Source organism: Ictidomys tridecemlineatus, chromosome 7, assembly GCF_052094955.1.
Source record: "Ictidomys tridecemlineatus isolate mIctTri1 chromosome 7, mIctTri1.hap1, whole genome shotgun sequence".
NCBI lineage: Eukaryota > Metazoa > Chordata > Mammalia > Rodentia > Sciuridae > Ictidomys > Ictidomys tridecemlineatus.
In genome coordinates, this window is record NC_135483.1 from 140937812 (window position 1) to 140960887 (window position 23076).

At 44.7% G+C, this 23076-nt stretch overlaps 1 protein-coding gene across 3 annotated transcripts in view; it reads left to right on the plus strand.

Annotated features, from left to right (window-relative positions):
- The first annotated feature begins 1315 nt into the window (after positions 1 to 1315).
- Positions 1316 to 23076, plus strand: part of Itga6 (integrin subunit alpha 6) — a 79098-nt gene continuing 57337 nt past the window's right edge. Inside the window, exon 1 of one of the 3 annotated variants that reach the window (XM_005324599.4) lies at positions 1316 to 1735. In XM_005324599.4, coding sequence (XP_005324656.2) covers positions 1554 to 1735 — 182 coding nt within the window. In that variant the 5' untranslated portion in view covers positions 1316 to 1553. Of the gene's footprint in view, positions 1736 to 3352; positions 3372 to 23076 lie in introns of those variants that run through there. The other 2 variants (XM_005324598.5, XM_078017598.1) reach the window with 2 other exon arrangements.

Below are 23076 nucleotides of genomic sequence, written 5' to 3' on the forward strand. Positions count from 1 at the left end.
TTTTGGAAGGTTGCTATTAACAATGGACCTCTCTTGGAAGAAGGTTTCAGACACACAAAATAAAATACATGGATTCACAAAGGAAACCAATCATATTGTAATATAGTTAGCAAAATGTTTTTAAAAATTGTGCTATAGCAATATGTAAACTTCTTTTTTGACATACAAGATAGATCTGAGGGTTCTAATAACTATTTTAATACTTGTAACAACTGTAATGTCAAGTAAAAAACTTAGTTTCTATCGGTGACTAGGTTATTGATACTTATTCTTCTACCACGGTGGTTTGTTGCCTACATTCCTAATGGAAGGAAATGCTAAATCTCAGATGTTGGTGAAAAATTTAAAAGTAAAATTTTTTTTCTCATCCAAGTTCAGGATACACCTGAATTAAATTCTCTCTCCCCTGGGTTTGAATCATTGATGAATTAAGTCCCCCAGAGAGGCTCCACCCTATGCCCTGGAGGCAGGAGCCTTCAGGCCACCCACATTGACCTCAGAGCTAACTGCCTCTTGGTCTGGAAGTTTTTCCCCTAAGTAGACCAGGAATTTAGGGCTATCGAGAGGGGGCAGGGCCTGAGCTACTAAGCGCCACTTTGAAACATTCATCCTTTATGGGTGAGGGGTTTCTTCCGAGCATCAGAACACTTGGAAACCAAGTTTGAAATTTTTGACTTCAGGGTGACTTCTAGATCCTTGGGTGATCTGGGCAAAGCTAAACTTCGGTTTTCTCATTTGCAAAACGAAAATGACCACGTAATAGGATTGTTAGGATTAAATGAGGTAAGGGCTGTGCTTTGTAAATTGTATAGCACTATCACAGTGTGTGTACTATCATCATTTTTGACGGTTAGGTATTCGAAGAGCCAAAAAGTATGCAGCTCCAGTCTTCAAGTGTTGGGACACGTTAAATACTCCATGAGCCCTTAGAGAATGAATGACTGTAGTGTGCATTTGCACGTGGGCTCACAGCTTCAGTAACAGGCTGCTTAGGGCAAAGAGGCCGGCGCACCCCCTGCACTTATCTTTATTGACAGGTAGTAACATCCTTCTCGCTCAGCCCTGCACCGCACAACCACAACTCAAGAGCTTCTCTCCAGAGGGGGCAGCCGGCCGGATGGGCGTCTCGGCCCGGAGCTCCCTCCAAGTCTCCCGCATCGCTGCTTCCGGGCAGGTGAAGGGCGGCGGGAGAGGGCGAGGAGCCTGGCGCTCTACAGCCGGGGCGGTCGGGAAGGTGCCGGCGGCTTGGCCCGGCCCAGGGAGCGCGAGGAGGGGCCAGCGGGGTGGGGAGGGGCGGGGCCGGCGTCCTCGTCACTTGATAAAACGCTTGCTAGTCTCCAGAGAACAAGGAGCTCATTCAGAGGTCCGGAGCTGCCGGCGAGGGGGAGCGGCAGGACATAGAGCGCGACCCGTCCCGGGGGTGGGGCCGGGCGAAGTGGCGAGAGGAGGCGAAGGTGGCCGCGGCCGCTGCAGCACGGCAGGCAGCCTCAGACCCGGCCCGGAGCGCACGGCGGCCGCTGCAGGTCCCTGCTCCCCTCTCCGTGCGCCCGCCCATGGCGGCCGCCGGGCAGCTGTGCCTGCTCTACCTGTCGGCGGGGCTCCTGCCCCGGCTCGGCTCAGCCTTCAACTTGGACACCCGCGAGGACAATGTGATCCGGAAATCTGGGGATCGCGGGAGCCTCTTCGGCTTCTCGTTGGCCATGCACTGGCAGCTGCAGCCAGAGGACAAGCGGCTGTGAGTTCCCCGACTCTTCCCACCCCCACCGGGACGCGGGCCCGCGCGAGGAGGGGCGAGGGCGCGCCCTGTTCCCGCCTGTAGGCAGCCCGCCGGCCGGCTCTACCCCTACCCTTCCCGGGACTCCTCAGGCCCCACGGTTCAGCGGGTCCGGGGGCCGCGAGTAAGCCGCGCCCACCGCCCTCACGCCCCGCTGCGCACCTCGCGCTGGTGCCTCCCCTGTGCAGCCCTCGGAGGAGGAGAACCTGAGGTCGGACCTCGGCGGACGGCACCCGGGGCCCCAGGAGAGTTTACTTTTAAAAAAGAAAACTTAGTACTTTCTGCCGGTTCTTCCCTCCGGGGCCTGTTTGTTGGAACCCCAGCAGGTGGCACGCTTTCTGAGCTTCACGTGTGTGTTTGGTGAAGGGGGTGGGAGGCAGGGTCGTAGCATCGCTGCCTCGGGGCTGCTGGAGCGACGTTCCAGGCCTTTCCCAAACTCACAGGACACCCGGTCTCCGGGCGAACTCGCGCGCTCCGTGGAAGTTGGAAAGACACTTTCCTTAACTTTCCAAGTGGGTGACTTTACCCTCAGGGTGTACGCTCCTAGAGGGGATACTTTTACTCGCTCCCCACCCCCCTTTTGGAAGGTGGAATTAACCAAGCACCTGTTCACAGAACTAGATAAAGTAAGTCTCTCTGAGTGGTGTGCCTAGCCCCTGCCAGGTCCCCTAATCAGTTGTTCGGCCGCTGCTCCCCTGCACCGGGTAGGCTCAGCCAAGGGGCTAAAAGCAAAATGTCTGATCTTGAGCTGAGACTTAGCAAACAAGGTTCGGAAGTGACAACCCCCCACCAGGGCTGTGCTCTTCAGAGGAGAAAGTGGAGACCGGTGCTCTTTGCCTCTCCTTTTCTTTTAAAAACTATTTGGTTCCCACATGATCTCTTTAGACCCAAGAGGGTATTCTGGAGCTAAGCCTCCTTAATCGCTGTGGGGCTGCATTCTTGATCCGTGCTACGGAAAAACAGACTCTAACAACAAAAGGACCCCCTCCCCACCCAGGCCTTTAGTTGAACCCAGGTCCTTCCAGGACCAACAGACCGGAGAAAGCAAAGTGCAGCCACAGCATGAAGGATATTTTACTGTCTCTCTTTTGGGACTTTGGAGCTGTTGGGAACATTGATTTCATTGGTTAATATCGTTGGAATTTGGAACGTTGTGTACATCTGCTTCTAAAAGTCTTTTTTTTTTTTTTTTCTGACAACACCTGCTAGGTGAAGCAGAGACACTAGCTGAGGGAGGGGCGTCTGCAGGCAGGTGGTCTGAGTTTGCAGGCCTGGCCAGCTGCTTATACTCTGCTTTCTCATAGAAGAAATTGTTAAGCTGTAAATCTGAAATGAAAGGTGGTTTCTGCTAATTCAGTTAATGGATGACATTTAGTGTCTTAGAATACTGTGTGTAGCTATGTTTTCACCCACATGATTTGAACTTGTTAGTGCACAAGTGTCTGTGGGCCAGCAGAGGGAATACATTCCCCTTGGCATTCTGGCTTTTTGGGCATACTTGTCCAAGCAGACGTGAAGGAGAAGCACTGGGGCAAGAGTTGTCCTTGGGATGGAGATTTGCACAGTGTGCTTTTAGCCAGGAATCTCGGTCATGAAGGTGAGCAACATGCCTGCTCTAACTTGTCACTGCTGCTGGGCTTCTCTGGTATTAGAGCTGCTGCAGGCCTTCCCCAGGGTAAGAAGCTTGTGACTGGGCTTGAGGCTTCTAATAGAAATGCTTTTCTTTAGGGCTCACTGAGGGGAGTAGCTGGTCAGACCATCAGATGGGAAAAGGGCCACCTTAAGGGGACTGTGTCTTTCTTTGGAGCCCAGAGGCAGTAACCACACTGTTAGGTGACAGTGGTTTGTGACTGGTGTTGCCCCACACTTTCCTAGAGTACTCCAGCTTCAGGAGTAGCAGTGGTCCTCCCAGGAGAACCAGCATATGCATCCCATATCACATCCCTTGTCTCTAGTAACAAGGATGTGGATAATAGAGCCAGTGAGATTAAAACAACTGGTCAGGTTTCCTAAACTCCGTGGAAAAGATGAATAGGAATATTTCAGGAAACTGGTGGAGAGTGTCCCTTCTTGGCCATTTAGTAAATGTTCATTTACTTTGAACTTTAGTTTCTTTATCTATAAAATAAAGATATAATAAAGGAGATACACTGTTTAATAGGGTTGTTGAGAGGATTAAAGGGACATGCAGAGTACTCAGTGCCTCCTCACAGGGATACTTGCTGACCAAATGGTAGGTGTTAATGATAAATTTAAAAGCAGTATCTGTGTTCTTAGTTACTGTGTGTCAGGTATTGCATAGGTATTCTGATATTCTGTGACTGTATTACTGCCAAATAGTAAAGCCAAAGGTTGTTGTTGGTCTGGTTGATTCCTATCTTAAATTCTCAATCACATTTATGAAACTTAAAGCAGTTACATCAATGAATTGTAATTAGACTCATAACAAAAGTAAATTTAATGAACAAATGACTTTGAGATAGAAGTAAAATATCACAGATGTGTGGGAATATTAGATAAATATTCTGTTATAGAAAACCCATTATAGATTTTCATGGTTTAAATTTTCTACAATGCCACCTAAATATTTAATAATATCTTTAACACTAGTTAAGATTCTATGACAGAATAATACTGTGTCTTAAAGCCCTTAAACACATTGGATGTTCTTAAAGCTCTGGGAGCCATCGGACTTAAGGGAATGGTGTAAAACTTCCTCCAGAAGTTTCAGATTCCGAAAGATGATTATTAGCTGGTCATTTGAAGTGACTGAGGTCAAGGTCTGAGTGCTTTGGACTCTTTAATTTCTCTTAGGTAGTTAAAGTTGAGTCATCCAGAAAGGTGGAAGGTATGTGGAGGTGAGGACTGTGGGTGTAATGCATCCTATGAATCATTCCCCAGCCCTTCTGGAGAGATGGGTCTGTATGACCATAGGGCAGGACCTAGGAGAATGAAGTGTCAGTGATTTTTTGAATGGCTCCTAAGTCTCACTTTCTTCTCTCTGATCACCACTACTTTCTAGAAGCTTTCCAGGCCCACCATCACTATTTTTATGACTCCATGATGTTTGTTCTTAGATTTACTCAGACCTGCAATGTCCTAGCATTTAAATCATATTTTCTTAACTAAATATCATCTAGTCTGACTCCCTTTACAGATGAAAAAACTAGAAGTTGCAAGTTGTGAAGACGTTTCCAAAGTCTCACAGCTGTCTACACAGAATCTTAACGGATCTGGATTTGAAGTTGGTATTTCTGACTCATGCTCATGCCTTCTCTAAAAGGAAAATCAGAAATATCCTTTAGACCTGGAGAAGTTGGCAAGCTTTTGAGTTTTGGAAATGTACTATATTGTGTTGATTTATTAAACTGCTTCCCATATGGGTCAGGGTTGTCTATTTAAATGTTGGTGCCTGGACTCTCTTCCTATTGACCCTTATTCCAACTGGCCATGGATCAAGTTTTAGGACCTTACTTCTGAAAAAGTGCATTGGAGTGCGACTTGCTAGCCAGGGATCAGACTGTGTCCAGGATGTGTACCTAAGCACTTGCTTCCTTGCATTCATTTATTCTTCAAGAGTGCCATGTGGCACAGGGCCATCTTTCAGGTGTTGCTGGGTCACCTTGAGTCCTGAGAGCAGAGAAAAATCCAAAATGGGCAAGAAGACTTGGAGGAAGTCTTAAGAATCTGCAAACAAGCAGAAATAGGTGGGTTTAATTTTAACACAGACTAGTGTGAGACCATCCAGGTAATGAGAGGTTTGGAAGAAAGGGTCAAAGTATTTATGTGGTATGAATAATTTGCTGGGAAAGTCAGGTTCAAGGGTCATAGAATAAGATTCTCTATTATAATGAAGCAGTTCATCTAGAGTATAGACTTGTTTAAGCCTAACACTATGTTGAGATTTAATTTGTTTTTTATAATTGGAGTATTGAAACTATGGTACAAGGTTCCCCAAGGACCTTGACCTAACATCTTACATGGCCAGTGAATTCTGTGGTATTTCTAAGAGGGACACTGGAGACAAAACAAAATACCATCATATGCTTGGATGAGAGGCCAGTTGTGCCTGAAACACTGGTGAGTGCTGAGTCAGCCCATCTAAAGAAAGAATCTAATCAAATCTCAAGAACCTATCCTACCCCACATCACCTTCTTCCTGTGACTATTGATAGCAACGTATCTGACAGTTATGATGTTTGACTCTTGTCCTTCATCTTCAGGGATGGTCTCCTCTCTCCCATTTGGATTATAGTTTATGTGAGGGCAGGGATCTTATGCTCATCTCTTTGCCTGATAGCACCTAGCCTGTGCCTTGCAAGTACCATGAAGTCGTATCATACACTCAATTTAACTTGTGAAATCAACTCTTCTGCTGAGGGTAAAGAGAGGGAGAAGTCCCTTTATTTAACCCTTTGCCCTTCCCTGCTTAGGCCTTGGTGACCCGCTGTGCTGAGGGAAATGGAGGCTATAGCTGTAATGCGAAGTCGCACAAGAATTCTTGCTGGTTGAGTTTAAGGGCCCATGTCCCAGCTCGGGGATTTTCGTGAATGATTTCTTTTTTTTTTTTTACTACCCTTGGCTTTTGCCCTAGAGGCAGACTTTAGAACTTAACCCTAGAGACACAGGTTGACCTGCACTACAGTGGGTGTTCAGGATGCCAGGTTGTTGGTTACAAGGAGTCTAGCTAGAGAAGCATGGCTGGAGCATCGAAGTCCTGAAAGCAGCTTGACTAGGTTGGGGGTCAAATGGGAATAAGCACACTAGGGCACTTGTGAATTGATAGTGAACAGTTTAGTTACTCAAGGATAGCAAGGGAATCTTAGATATATTTAATTCTTTAGATGGAATAGGGGAGAGGCTGCTCACCCCTTGGTGGGGGTCCTAAGAGCTACAGAATGGGGGTCTGGAGGCCTGTGTGACACTCCCACCAGCCTCTTGGGAGGGTGGTAAAGATTGAGTACTATAGGAATGTGTAAGGGGCCAATGCACCCCCCCTTGCCTATTTTCCCCTTTTGGATTTGGGTACAACTCTATAATTAATAACTTTATGTCTGGAAGGATCCTTAGGAGTTCTTTTTTTCTTTATTGGTTGTTCAAAACATTACAAAGCTCATGATCTATCACCTTTCATACATTTGACCCAATTGGGTTATGAACTCCCATTTTTACCCCAAATACAAATTGCAGTATCACATTGGTTACACACTCACGTTTTTACATAATGGCATATTAGTGACTGTTGTATTCTGCTACCTTTCCTATCCCCTACTATCCCCCCTCCCCTTTCCTCCCATCTTCTTAGGAATTCTTAAATGTCATCAGGGTTGCTACTTGGGGACTCTTCTTTTTATGAAAGGTGGGATTCTCACAGCCCAGATCTGCTCCAAAGTGTGCTCCAGGATTCTGTTCCTGCAGTGTAAGTTTACAGTCACCTTTATGCAGGAGGCAGCACATAGTGTAATGGGTAAGAACTGAGTCTAGGGCCAGCAGGGCCAACTCTGGTTCTGCCATTTGCTAGCTATGACATGATACAGATACCTAACCTCTTCATGCCTCCCTTTCCTGGGCTATAAAGCAAGGATAATCATCCTTAGACTAGTTCTGGCCTGCCCCTTTGTTCAGTTAAAGAAATGTGGACACCAGGTCATACAGGGGATGTGGCCAGTTCTTCTATCCACATTTCCCATGCTGCCCGCCTGTGCACTAGATGTGCTTTCCCTTTTTGGGTTTGATTTTTATACTAGTTAAGTGTACGTTTTCCTTTTCTTTAATTCAGTTACCATATGTTGGAAGGTACATCTCAGAAGAACTATGCCCTGTAGTCTTCTGTAGCTACCAAGCAGTAAATAAATCCCAGGGAGGTTTCAGTTTTCAGAGGTGATGAAAGGGCCGATGGGTGCCCAAGGCATGACGAGACTCCCTGGGCCCAGAGCCTGGAATACCCTCTGAGGGTGGGTTGGGCAGTCTGCTTTCCAGGACTCCTCAGACCTCTGGCTCTGAAAACATGCCTATCCTTATCCTTGGGAGGCTAGGTCATTTGCCTACTACTCAGGGCAGAGTTGATGATTTATTTTCCTTCATCTTTTGCTTGGCATTGATGTGTGGTAGGAAGGAGCTTGCATGGAAATAGATCTGATTATTGACAGGGAAACTGCCTATGGTTGGATAATACTTGGTCAAATTGTAGAAGTAGTTTTTTTTCTTAGGTTTGTTTGTTAAACTGGCATTGAGAATTGTAAACAGTGGTCTCTTGGAACTGATGTCAGAGGCTAATTGTTAATTTGTCCTGAATCGAAGCAGGCAGATGGGCCCTTCACCAGACTCAGTTCCTGTCAGCCTAATAACAGGGTGGAATGACCACTATCTGATCTATTGCTATCTGGCTTTTCTGTTTAGATAAAGGAGGCGAGACAGTCCCAAATCAGCACATCAAAATCCTGAGGTTGACAAGTTTATAGAATACCACCTTCCATGGGCTGGAGTGGGAGCAGACCCCCCCCCCCACCTCCTGCCCACCTTACATTCATGCTGGAGTTCAGTGTTGGTTGCTGCTGTCACGTCATTGATTCCCAAATTGGCAAAAAGACCATTCAAAAAAACCTTTGAGTCTCTAAACCCAATTGAATGCTAAAGAAGACTGTTCTAAATTTTGAGGTAGAGGAGAAGTGACACTAAAAGCGGTCACACAGAGGGGAGAAAACAAAGTGATGTGAAGCCACGAGTATCTGCATGTTTACTTGCCATCCAGGTAGATTATGTTGCATGTCATATAATCTGAAGCTTACTTTTTATGAAAAGCCATGTCAGATATAGTATAAGAAAAAAAACTTTTGGAGAAATAGGCTTTCTAACCCTGGGAGTATAGAGACAAAAATAAACCTTGGAATAATTAGGAAGGGGCACATTGGTTTGTGATATAAGGAGAAAATGAAGCATAGGGTAATGCCTGTTTACTCAAGGCCTGTTTGCTTTGCTTAGTGATTTCAAGGTCACTCTGGTTTCTTCATTTTGAAAAGCGGACTCATAATGAGGGCGTCATGGAAATGTAATAAACAGTGACATCTTACTCTGGGTCTAAAATGAACCAAATACCCACTCGGTCCTTGCAGATCAAACCCTTTTTGGGTCATGCTGCTGTTGATCAAAGAGTTCGTTTTCTGTGGTCCTGGAAAGTACCATGATATAAAATGAACTAAAGGATCCAATAGAATTATAGGCAGAGGTGTGGAATGAGGGGGCCATCCTGTCCCCCTTTGTCCGTAATGAGGAGAGGGAAAAGTCTTTCCTCGGCCTGTTCCTGCCATGTGTCTGTCGGATAATGGCCAGACCTCCCTTCTGTTGGCAGTGCGGTTGCTTGTTTCTTCAGAACGAAGATATTGAAACATCAAAGTAGTGGAATGGAAATGTTGAGAAATCTCCAAGACTCTAGAGAGATTAGAGATAGGTAGGAAAAAGATATGGAAGACCTGAAGAGGAGGTGAGCTATAGAGATCTGTGTATAGTGCTTAAGGAATCAAGCGTTGCTGTAACACAAATCAACCTGAGTTTGCAAGTAAGGGAAAGTTTAAAGAAGCTCAGATATGATCAGATGGACATTCAGAGACATAATTCTAGGTAAATGTCACTGACTTGTGACTGCTAATGATACTAGGCCCAGGAGCCAACCTAAGACAATAGTTGGAAAGAAGCTGAGAACTTAACGGACTTTAAGATTGATTGTATCAATCAGCTTTCTATTGATATGACAAAATACCTGAGAAAACCAACTTACTTGAAAGGAGGAAAGGTTTCAGTCTGTGATCAGTTGGCTACATGATTTTTTTTTTTTTTTTTAAAGTCATGTGGTGAGGCAGAATACCATGACAGGGAGCACATGGTAAAGCAAAGTTGCTCACCTCATGGTGAACAGAAAACAGGGAGAGGCAGGGATGAGAATCCCAGTACCACTTTCAGGGACACCAGTGACTAACTTCTTTTCACTAGGTTCTACCACCTCCTAATGGTGCCACAGGCTGGTGATCAAGCCTTTGGTACATGTGCCTTTGGAGGAGATTTATGATCCAAAATATAACAACCAGAGTGATAAAGAGGCCTTACATGAATTTGAAGTGCAGAGATCAGTCTGGACTGTGCTGGGCTCTTCTAGATGCTCAAGGACTAGGTATTGGGGAAGGATGAAGGAGATCTGCTGAAGTAGATGCAAAGGCAGGAGGGGACTTTAGGGATCAGAGAAACATTTTAATGTCTAGGACAAGGTAAGGCCACGTCAATACTTCATCAGATAAACCAATTTAGAAAGACAAGAACTTTCTAACGCTTGCTAGGGCTGCTACTGAGGACTGAGAAAGGGCTTGTAAGTGTATGGAGAGGCTTTCTAGGGACCCTCCCTAGAGAATGATCCCAAGAGGTGAGCTTTGGCAGATGGTGATTCCTGCCCCTACCAAAAGCTTGGAAGCATCCAGGAGCTGTCTGACACGGTTTTTCTATAACTTAGAATAAGAAACTGGTCTCTGTAAGTTCATTTTTTGGTGTGTGCATGTGTATTGATTTATATTTGTTTTCCATTTCAATCTAAAAGACATAGGGAGTTTTATTCCTATTTGAACATGAGAGAGAAGTGAAGACTTTGAAGGGACTGTGCTCTAGATTTTCCAGAGAAACCATAGCCAGCTTCCCCGCTCCCTGTAGAAATAGTTATCTCACAGATGAACAGATATCACGGAGCATGCGCTGGAGGTACAGCAGCAAACACAATAAAATCCCTATGTAGGTTCTGACCGAGAAGACAGACAACAACAAAGTAATAAGTGCAGAATTTAGATGGCAATAAATAATAGAGGAAGGGAAGGGAGTAGGGTGCTGCAGTCCGGCTGCAGCAAAATAACCGGAGGGTGACGAGCAACTTGTGTACATTGATACAGCAGGAGTGGGAGCCATTTATTGTAGGACAGGAGGGGTATATGTACATTCCACACAGCTTATCTTAATTAACATAAACTCGATACAGCAGTCAACCAATAAGGAATCTCCACACTTAATGGCTGCCTGGCACCACCTCACAAGCCACTCCCTCTGGCAAAATGCCAGACGCCATCTTGACTTGTTTACAGACCCTAACAGTAGTGGGTGGGGAGTGGCTGGCAATGGGAGAGCCAGGGAAGACCTCTGCGGGAAGAGCATTCTTGGCAGAACAGAGAGTGCAAGGACCTTGAGAGAGCAGCATGCATGCCTGGCATGTCAGGAAAACAAGGCAGCAAGGAGTCTCCTTGAGAGTAGACTCTGCAGGGCCTGGTGGGTCAAAAAGAGATGGGAAGCCATTGTCAGGTTCTGAGAAGAGTATGACACTTTCTGACTTGGATTTCTCTGGCTGCTACAATGAGGATGGACTGAGCAAGGAAAGAAGTAGTGATGGTGATTAAGGGGATTCTGTAATGACAGGTGAGAGGGGATAGTGGTTGGGACCAAGGTAGTAGTAGTGATGATAGTAAGCGGTTGGATTCTGGATGTTTTGAAAGTAGAGTCAATGGGATTTCCCATGGATGCCATGGAGGTGTGAGAGGCAGAGAACAGAAAAGAAGGTGTCCAAGGTTTTGGCCTGAGTAGCTGGAAGGATGAAGTTGTATTATGGTTTAGGGAGGGTGGTGAGAGGGATAGATTTTGGGGGAAGAGTAGGAATATTGATTTTGACACACTGGATTTGAGATGTTAGACACTCAAGTGGAGTTATTGATGGGCAGTTGAACAAGGCTGAAGTTCAGGTGGAAAGGGTGGGTTAAGGACAAAAATAAGGGCTTCGATATCTAAAAACAAGAAATAAAAAAATAATAAGGGCTTGTCAGTTTTATTTAGAATGTCGAACTAAATGAGATCACCAAGGATGCAGGCTAAGGACTGCACCCTGGGGCTTCTCCATGCGGGAGTTAGGGAGAGGAGGGCAGCCAGCTCCAGCAAGGTGGGAAGAGTAGAAGTACTGTCCTGGAAGCCACCTGATGCAGGGGTTTCAGATAGGGAGCGTGGGTCACTAGCGTCAAATGACACCTAAGCTTACTGAGGAGGAGCATTGCCAACTGGAGGAGGTTTGTGAGAGACAGGAGAGGAAGGACTGTAGACAGAGTAGGAACTCTCAAGTTTGCTGGGGAGGAGAGCAGAGCCAAGAAGCTGGAGGGAAAATGGGGCCAAGATGGGATAGAGTCCCAGTAAGCTGGTTCATTGAGTATGATTCAGTAGAGAAGGAAAAGTGAATGCAGGAAGGGTAGAATTGCAGGTGGGGCAGTTAGCCTGGATCTTGGAACATGGGTAGCTGACAAACCTGCGAGGAGGTGAGAGGAAACCCAGGTGGGGCAGTTAGCCTGGGTCTTGGAACATGGGTAACTAACTGATCACTGTCTGAGAAAGGAAGGCATGTTAAGGTGCAGGTGCAGGTAGGGAGGTAGGCATCCTGGGGGGAGGGTGTGAATTTCTTTGGTTGCTTCTGATTTCTCAGTGAATATTAGATCACTAGCCATAAGTTACTAGATACTTGCACAGAAGTTGGCCTCACAGGACTAACAACTTAGTCCTAGAGACTGTTGGCTATGGACTTGAAATCCAGCTCCCTCACCTTCTATCCATATGACATTCTGTTGACTTGTCCTCATCACTAAAATGGAGATGCTGGTCACCCTGCCTCAAGGGTTGTGCAGTAAAAGTTGTGAGTTCTTTCTTAAAATAGGAATGTTGTTCTCTGACATGCGGGCAGTTTTGTAGCTCTTATCTTTACAGTCTGGTGGATAGCAGAGATTACCCTTTGGTGGTCAGGTCAAAGGTTAAGTTTTCCTATGGTGGGGGGCTGCAGTTGGGGCAGTTCACAGGCAGATGGGAGCCATGCCATTGTTTACTTGAGGAGAGGAAGGGGAAATGTGGGACTTGGAGGAGGAGAAAATGGCAATGTGTTAAAATTGTTTGGCAGACTCCATTTCCTTAAACTATATTTGAGCTACAGAGAACTGCAGCATTTTGTTGTGTGAAGTTCTTCCAAGGCTTGTTTGAGGTATGGCAAAACCTTTTCCCATGTAGCAGCAGCTCCAGAGTTTGGTACTGTCTTGACTGGTGCAGTTTCCAAGTGTCCTACAGAGGGGGTGGATACCAGGGTGTTGAGTGGTGGACGTGCGATGGGCAGGGTGGAAGTGAACGCTAGAATTCCATAGCAGGAGAGCCTAGTCTTCGCTTCCTGTGCCCACTGGCTCAGTTGACTGTCTTTGTAATCCTAGTCCAATGGTCAGTGCATTGAGTCAATAAAAATGACCTATGGCCTTACTGAGTCTCCGGGGTGTAGAAAATGAGACCGAGTCAGCATTAGGGGTTCTAAATGACTGTCAGTTTTCTGTCTCTTTATTCAAGATGAGTGGTATGGACTTGAGGTAAACATGAATCTGAAAGGAAATGGAATATCTTTGAAATGATACAAGAATATGAATAATCAGGATGTCAGCATCCATTCCCCTGGGTGTGCCACAAATCAAATATGGAACATCTTCCTGAGGTGACGTGGTGGTTAGTGTTCTTGTTTTTTTAAAGTCTACATCATTTGAGTGTAGGATGAGAAATATGTAAGTTTTAATATGAAACATGGGGTTTTACAGACATTTCAAGGTTGTCACTTTGTGCTGTGCCACCATATACACCCACCTCCCTCCATCATTGAGTGGAACGTTTGAGAAAATATCATTGAGTGAAAATGTGTGAGAAGCACTAGCCAGTCCAACCTATGAAAGGAAGACTGACACCAAGATGTCTAGGGACAGCAAGTTAGTGGCAGTATGCAACTTGAATCCTAGCTATCTGATACCCAGCCTATCCTAATGCTCTGCCACATACTTGCACCTGTCAGTAAAGCAGCCAATTCTTAGAATGAAACCTAGGCTTCATAACCTTGCCCTTCATGAACAATATCTTTAGTTTTAAATGTCTTCCACATAGTGGCCTAGGATAGAGAGAGCAAATATGCAGCCATTATTGCCCCTACCCCTGATAATTGGAGGCCCTCTAAATGATTATAGTACTTTTTTTCCAGCTGTCTCAGAATTCCTCAAGTTAACAGAAGTCAGCCTCTGCACATATACAGGTGTTTGCACCTACCGCAGCACCTGTTTGCCCTCTTGGCCCGGCCAAACCCCTTACCTGTGGAAGGCTCTCTGTAAATTTCTGCTTGATGGAAAAGACCCCTGTTGGTTTGTGAGCCTCTAAGAGGAGAGCTCTTTGAGTTGATTTAATTCCTCAAATACATTAAAGACTTCTGGATGACAGGAACTAGGCTAACCACCTTTACACCTGGTTAATAATCCTTTACACCCTGATACATTTTTTTTAAAAAATTGTGGTAAATTGTGAAAATTATCATTGTTAACACTTCTAAGTGTACAGTTGAGTAGTGTTAAACATATTCATACTGAAGCACTCCCGTACTTCTTAAACTTGTTCTGTCGTGCTGAGAATGATGACCACCATAAGATACAGTTGGGCCAGACTTGAACTGAGCATAGAATTGTGGTAAATTATCTATCATCTGCTATATCCTAATGCAGGCTAGAGGCAATGGAATTAAGTTTATCAGAAGTTGAAATTCGGTGTCAGTTCAATGTGTTTTTCTAGGTTGATAAAGGACTGCTGCTAGTTGAATGAAATAGTTGTGCTGAATTCCACCTGTGGGATTCTGGGGATGCTTCCCCAGTATCTTTTGAGAAACCAAAGGATGTTGTCTTAATAAGTTTTTAATTGTGTTGAAGAGGAAATTGCAGTGGCTAAAAAGCCTGGCCATCTTAGGGTGTTTCTTACATGTTGCTACTACTACTTCCTAACTCTTGGTAGCTTTAAAATGAAATAGAGCGACTCTAGTCACATACTGAAAGCTGACGCTGGGTTTGATGTGACAATGGCACATTTAGGGGTCGAAGTTCAAAAGGAAGTGCCTGTTTGTTCAGGGAACACCAATTGCACTAACAGCTGTCCCTTGGTGGTAAGGCCATCTTTAGCTTGTCTTGCAAATACTTTCCTTGTTCACCAGCCCCACCCCCACCCCCACCCTACTTCCTTTGGAGCCATGTTAATATCTTACTCGGAGCAGGTTTATATTTTTTTTAATTCCTTTTCTGACCTTCATGTCATTGATTTTTTCCGAAGATATTTCTCTTTTGCTCAGATCCTGTTGATGAGTTTAATAGGTCCTTTGTTCTTACACATGTTTTCATCATGAAATTTTCTTAAAGTCATTTGAAAGCATCCGATAGAAGTTTACTGAGGGTTTTGGATTTTGAGGCCTCTGAAGGCAGGGACTTGGGTCTGGTTGATCCTTGTTGGCCTATTGTGTAGAATAATAACATAGAACTGGACACCTGTCATTTTCAAAATAAAAACATGCTTTAAAAGAAATAAAAACCCAAGACACAGGTATTCTCATGTGCACCAAGAGAATTGGGCATATTTTAGTTCCACTGCCCAGTGAAACTTTTCTGAATTTCTTTACTACTGAAATTATTTACCACCTGCATATGTTGGGAAGGAAGCCAGGGAATGATCTAGAAAGATAGATGAAGAAACAGCAGCTGCTGGGCATGGAGGCACATGCCTGTAATCGAAGTGGCTCTGGAGACTGAGGCAGGAGGATCGCGAGTTCAAAGCCAGCATGAGCAATTTAGTGAGGTGCTAAGCAACTCAGTGAGACCCTGTCTTTAAGTAAAATACAAAAAAAGGGCTGGGGATGTGGCTCAATGATTAAGTGCCTCTGGGTCAATCCCCAGTACCAAAAAAAAAAAAAAAAAGAGCAACCTAGGATTTGTCATAGCCATTCACTGCTCTGGACGGCTACTTCCACAATCCCCTTCATGTCCACAGTTTTTTCCATTTGGTTTCCCACTCAGGCCCTTGACCCACCTTCATTCCTATGCAGGGGTCCACCTAATCTCTGTGTTTATTTGTATAAAATGTCACCAGGAGCTTAAGCAGATCTGTCCAAATCCCTCCAAACTTGTCTGATCTCTCATCCTAGAGAGCTGAGAGATAATTATCTCTCAGTTAGGAACTAGGCCTGGATTTGCCTTAGGACCACAAATGCAGAAGCAGCTGTGTGTTCCCCATATTGGTCTCCACCCACTCTTAACCTTTCTGAACTAGAAGCCTTGGTTTGCTCCACACCTCTCATTCACTGCTTTAGAGTCCATGAAAGGCGAGGTTCCTGACTCAGGCTGTGACTCACTCTGCTGGGTAAACCCAGCTCCTCCCTGCAAGAAGTGACCCGATGTAGGCAGATTGGGCATCCAAGATGAAGGACCCCACAGCTATTTAGAAGCAGTACTTTCCATATTTTAGCTTCCAACATTGGAACTCCCCAGAACTGGACTAATTCATTCCCTTCCAAAAGGAGGATATGGGGGTGAGGAGTTCATGTTGGATATTTTTCCGTAGTGGAGATGTTCCCTAGAATGCCATCAGTGCCACAGATTTCGTTGATGGCACTACGTTTCACACTGCACTTCACTCTTTTGGAAAGCTTGTCTACTTTCTCAGCTACTTGCACTTCCTTTCCTCGTCCAACTCTGCCTTGGATTTGCACTTCATTGTCATGCCCAAGTTGCCAGCACAGTGGTGGTGCACAGTAGGTCACGTTAGGTGGGTTGTCATACCTCTTGAATGGACTATCTTTTTTTTTTTTTTTTTTTTCCACTTTTTGCCTGAAACTGGCTGCACAAAGATAGCAAGTATGAGCATGTGTTGTGCAACCATGAGGTTTACTTCATGACTTCTGGCCACTGATTTTTACCTCTGCAACTGTATGTCATTTTCTTGGTGAGACTTCCATTGCATCCAGTGTCCATTGACTGATACCATTTTTAAAAATTGTAAATAGGTGATGTATGATACAGATTTAAAAGCCACCAAGAGTTAGGGTGGAAGTCCTCCTCCCATGCTTGGTTTGTATTCTTTCTGGAGGCAGCCATTGTTTTACCAGTTTGTTGTGAATCCCTTCAGAGGTTCCTGCTGTGGGTTGGATGTGGGTTGTTCCCCAAAGGTTTATGTGTGGAAGGCTTGATCTTCAGTGTAGTGATATTGAGAGATGGTGGGGCCTGGTAGGGAGGCCAGTGGGAGGTCATTAGGTCAAGCTTTCTGAAGGGATTAATAAAGTTCTCAAGGGCTAGCCTATAAAGGCCCTAGGTTCAGTCCCCAGCACCACCAAAAATACACACACACACACACACACACACACACACACACACACACACAAAACCAACATATATGTTCCCTTGGAATGAATTGGTATAAAACAAGTGAGCCTGGCCCCTGATTCTCTCTGGCTCCCATCTCACCACATGATCTCTTCAGGACTGCATGCACCCCATCACTGTGATGTCATTAGTCATGAGCTTTATCAGAGGCCAAACCAAAGCAGCTGCCTCATTGGACTTTCAGCCTTTTAAACTTAACTAAGTAAACCTCTTTTTTATAAATATCCAGCTTCTGGCATTTTGGTGTAGCAATAGCAAACGGGCAAATATTGCCTATATATTTATAAGCAGATAAATGCATATACATTTTCTACCTGTATGGTAGCATGCCAGGCATATTCTTCACCTTATTTTTTTTCTCTTGTCATATTTTAGAACTTGTTCTATGTTGTAAATAGCTTCCCTAGTGCTTTTTTTCTTATTCCTTTTTCTTTGCACTACTAGGAATTCCACCCAGGGCCTTGTGCATGGTAGGCAAATGCTTTACCACTGAGCTACATACCCAGCCCCTACTTTCTTGTTTTTTAAACCTTACTTTGAGAGAGGAGCTCATTAAAGTTGCCCAGGCTGGCCTGGAACTTGCAATCCTCCTATCTTGGCTTCCTAAGTCACTGGGATTACAGGTGCATGCTGCTGTGTCCAGCTGCTTCCTTAAATGCCTAACATTTAAAGGACGAACAGTGATTATTTTAACCAGTTTGGATGTTCTGGCAATTTCTAATCCTTAGCTGTTAAAAGCAGTGCTGCTTTTAACAGCTAAGGATTAGAAACTTTGTACCTCCCACATTTCACCTTAAGTACAGGGTCACTTCCTGGTGCCATGGAGTGCCCAGAGTCATTTTTCTAACAACTGTGCTGATTCTGGAGGAGTAACTGTTCTCATTTCTCTCTGTCACAAACTGTTTCCTAGCCATCTGTTACCACTGGCCACTCTACCAGTGGGGTTGGGAGAATCTTTTTGACAACAAGAGTTGCCCAAGCTTTTGAGTTTCTGATGGCTTCACTGTTTGTGTCCTACCTATACTTGTTGAAATGTAACTCTTAAATTTGGAGTGGCTTGTAGTAATGCATAAAGTCACATACAGTGCCTCCTTACTGTGTTAAGAGTTTCCAAAGTTATTTGGCATTATTTCCTTTGATCCTTACAACACCCCATGAGAAAATTTAGATTGAATGATTTCAGATAATCCATATTAAAAAAACAGTGGGTATAGCTGGGACTTGAACCCATCCAGTTGTTTTGAAACTCCCTTGGTATTTCTGATTACAGTTTTGGTCTGCCAAGCTGTTACCAGGCGGATAAGAAGGCATAAGCTTTCTGTGTAGTAGTCAATATAAGAAAGTACCATATTATCCTAGTAAGAACAGGCCAAAGGAGGACTAATCCAGTATGTCCCAGTGAACTAGTAGTAGTTGCTAAAATATGGAAATACTTTGTCAGTAAATAGCTTTGCCCCCAAACTGCTTGTGCATCCTTTCCCATTGTCATACCCTCCTTGTCATAGGAACCCCTGCCTCTACCACCACATATGTCCCCCACAACCCAGCAACTAAAAGGGAAGTGCCCTCCTATAATTGTGAGCCTCTGGACCATAGCTCCAGAGCTACAGCCACTATCAATACTGATTAATTGGTTATCCAGCCATACTGGTTCCTAAATATTTTCTAAAAATCTAAGCGTAGGCATACAGTAGTAAACACTGTAAATATTTAGCCTCAGAACTTGGTTTCTGTGAATCTATACACTGTTCAAGTTGCCTTCTTTTCTTGTTCACAGTATTCTGTTTATAAATCTAACTTAAAAAGCTGAAAGACTTCTTTTGGTTTTGCTTTTTGTTTTGTACTTTGCTTTTGTCTTCCTGGTCTATAAAAATGAGTAGCTGGAGCTGGTCTGAGGTGTTTGGACCCAGGACCCACTGTCTTGTTGCTCCACCATTGGAGTTTCAACTTCATCATCCAAGATGGCAGCATCTACATTCTAGGTAGTTCATGAAAAGAAAAGGGTCTAGCCAAAGGCACATGTGCACCACCTTTTGAGGAAGATTCTTTGAAGCAGCACTGGGACACCTTGTCATGCATCCCATTCAGCAGGATCAAGTTGTCTGGCATGTCCAGCTGGAAGGGGAGGCTGGGATGAGGCCCCTTTTTGGGGTGGCCTTATGCCCAGCTTACAAGTCCTTTACTATGGAAAAAGGAGAGAACTGATATTAGGCAACAGCCAGCAGCCCTGGCACAGCTACTAAGTCTGTTGTTTCAGTTATCTCATTTAGAAAATAAACTATGCGATCGTATTAATTTCCTTTTGAAAACACTGAAAATTTTGGATTTCCTAAGTTACTGGAATAATAAAATGGATATGGCGACCTACCAGGTATACGCTTATTAAATATACCTTTTCTCTTCCTGATTTTAATTAAAAAAATATTTTTGAAAAATGATAAAACTTAAGTCATGTTTTCTTTTGCAAATGAGCTATGAGCTATTTGATAACAGCTTTTAAGAAACGGGTCTTAGGCTGAGGCTGTGGCTCAGTGGCAGAGCGCTTGCCTAGCATGTGTGAGGCACTGGGTTCGATCCTTAGTACCACATAAAAATAAATAAAGGCATTCTGTCCATCTATAACTACAAAAAAAAAAAAAACAAGAAACGGATCTTTATAATATTGATGGTTGTATACCTGGCATATAAAAACCTGCTTGATCACTACATATGTGAATACAAAATTAAGAATGATGACTAATTATAAAATAATCTTTATTCTCTGAAACAGAAATTTCCCAAACTACTACTACAAGCAACTACTGTGTGTCAAGTAGTACATAACGAGAAGGTGGGCTCAGTCCAGTGTAGACAGCTTCTTAGACTTGTTCCCTCGAAAGGAAAATTCACTAGAGATTGGCCTCCTGTGGACAAGTGTGATTTGGTGACTGAAAAGTCAGGTATCTGTTAATTTAGAGGCACAGGAAATGGTTAAGTGCCACATTTGATAAGATGTGGCAGGGACTTTGTGAAAGTGAAAGAATAGGGTTGCTTGGAGCCATTCAGCAGAACTTGGGTCATTTTCCTTTTCTTACTATTATAGACAGCAGCATTTTAATTGTAATTCTTTCTTACAGGTATGCGTTGCTTAATCAGCTCAAAACCCATTAGAGCTAACAGTGGGGTTTTTTGTTGTTGTTTTTAAAATATTTTTAGTCATAAATGCATCTATTTTATTTTATTATGCTGTGTTTGAGGATCCGAGGGACTCATTCATGCCAGGCAAGTGCTCTACCACTGAGCCACAACTCCAGCCCCTCATGTTTTTTAAATGAACTGATTATAGATTTAAACCTGTATTTTATAAATTTTTGTTGAAGTGGCCATCTAAATTACAGGCCAGTGGCTGTTGTGATTTTTACCTTGTCAGTGCCAATGGTATTCCTTTTCCTAGAGATTTTTTAACTTAACTTCTTGTTAGGAGATCAGTGTTGGTAAACCAAGGTCACACCAAAACTCGATCCCAGGGAAGAAACAGGTTTCCTTTCCCGTGTCCTCTTCGTTCTGTTGTTCTCACCACTTCTGTTGGCACTCTATTTAGGTAGCTGAACTCGATGGTTGAGATTGATTTTACCCCCACACCCAACCCCAGCACATAGTAATGATTTCTGAGCTGCAGGAGTCCAATGTTGTGGGTAATCAAAACAGGTTCTACTGTGGAGGCTCCTTTATGCACGAGCTCCTGTGCTCTTAGTCAGGGACACACCTATGGGAAGGTGCACTGAGTCAGGCAAAAACTAGAACCCGCAGGCACAAACATCACAAGTTTTGTAGCCACTGGAACCTGAGTTTAGTTCCAGCATGCTCTGTCAAGGAGATGGGAAGAAAAGGCTCTTGTGAAATTTTGGGAAGGCCAGGACAAAATTACTGATCTTGTGATACAGCTAAAGGCTACAAGTAATTCTTTGGGCTCCTGTGGCATATATCATAAAGCATTTACTAGGTTTTAATTATGAATGACCTCTTGTAAATAAATACTTTTTAAAAAATGGTTAATCAGGGTTCTCTAGTGATGTTTATAACCAAGCAGAAAGGCAGAATAGGGCTACAGTAGTACAAGATTCTGGGAGCCAAGGGTGCTGGGCACAATTCCTGTGTTTGTCACTTCCCTGCTATGTGACCTTGGGCAAATTAGTTTTCCTCTCTGAATTTGTAAAATGGGTAGTGATAGTACTGTCTATTTAATGAATTCATGGCAGAATTAGAGCGTAGGAGATGATGGCTGTCAATAGTTTAATATCTTATTTACCCTAATTTTCAGGAAGGGTATGTTTATCTTGGTAGGGGGTTTCTTGGAAAGTATTAGAAATTTAGTTTTTGAACATGAGGTTGTACTTCATTGAAAATGGGAATCTTACTCTTGTAATGAACTTTCTATATAAACATGAAAACTTCAAGCTTGGAGGTGAACATTTTTGTTCCGCTGTGAGTTTTAGCTCCTACTTGCCCAACTGGATCAGCCAGTTGGTGTAGTTAGATAAAGTTTTGGTCTTTCTTGGCCAAACACCCTCCAGGTTACAAAAACTAGGCCCAGATTCTTGCCTTCAAGGAGTTTGTAGCCATGTTAAGTGGAGGTGGGAGAAATGCCTGCCAGGGAAGCTCACTTGGGAGAGGGTGAAACTGGAGCTGGGGTCTTCAAGGCAGGTTGGTAGGTGCAGCCTGCAGTTGAAGCTTGGGAATCGCAGATGAGCAGGCTCTTAGAGGTGGGGTGGGCTGGCAGGAAACACATGAGCAGAGGCGCCTTGGCCCCTCGCTTAGGAAGTGAGGAGTAGAGGCAGCATAGGGTAGTGACAGGGCCATGGCCTGGTGATGCAGGGATGGCTCCAGTTGACCTGGGAAGAGGATGCCACAGCCCCTCAGGGAAGGGCGCTGGGCCTGAAGGTCTGCCCCTGTCAGGGAACGTCTGAGCCTCAGCTTCTTCTCTCCAACTGCTGAGACATACTTGGAAAAAATATATCTGGAGGACTCTGTAATTATAGAATGTCCTGCGAGTGTGAGTAGTTTGTGCACTGCTTGGGTTTACAGTCTCCCTTGACAAGAAAGATCCTGTGATGAATGAGTAGTGCCTTCCTAGAGTTGCGTTTGTCCCATCTGTAGAAGGCCAAGGGTATGCTGTTTTCAGGGGACAAGGGCACCTGCACCCATGGAACTAGTAGCACCCTAGTGGAGGAGGGAAGAGTGCTAGTGTGAATGTGGGGCAGATCTGGGGAGAGCTTTTAGCTCTCTAGGAAGGGCTCATCAGGAGGAGCATCTTTGAGGAGGGGGTGGTTGGCTTAGCCCTCAGGGAGACATAGAAGGTATCTCACACATAGACCCAAGCCAAGAGTGCTCTGAGCTGAAGGAAGCAGCCACAAGGAAGGATGGGAATGTGGCTAGTATGCTCAAAAGGATGGGAGGCCTGTGTGGCCAGAGTGCACACCTGAGGATTATGAGGCTAGAGAGGCAGATGAGCAGTTCCCCAAGGTCCGATGCCTGTGGGAAGCCACTGGGGGACGGTAACCAGAGCAGTGACTGAGCTACAGGAAGAATAGCATCTGCTCTGTGGAGGGTTATCTGAGGGGGGATGTGAGGATGGCACAGGAGAGGAAGCAGACAGACCTGCCACTGTCCAGGTGGGACCTGGTGGTGGCTCAGACACTTGCTATAGCAGAGAAGCCACTGGGTAGTGGTCAGATTCAGACAAATGTGCAGGTAGAACCCATGGAAGCATTCTTGCTAGGGCTGTGGGCAGTGAGGGAAAGTGGGGAACCGAGGGCGGTGCTGGATTTCTGGCCTGAGCACCTGGGCAGATGGTGTGTGGGAATCGCAGGGTGGGGCCTGGCATACTATACTAGGTGTGGAATGCTAAGTGCAGACATCTAGTGGGCAATGGAGTGTTTGAATGTGAAGGTCGGGATGCAGTTTGGGTTGAAAAGAGATATTTTGAAAGTCACTGGTGAATGGGTGTTTCCAGCCACAGGATGGAACTAGGAAAGGGGCTAAGATGCGATGGAAGAGGAGCAG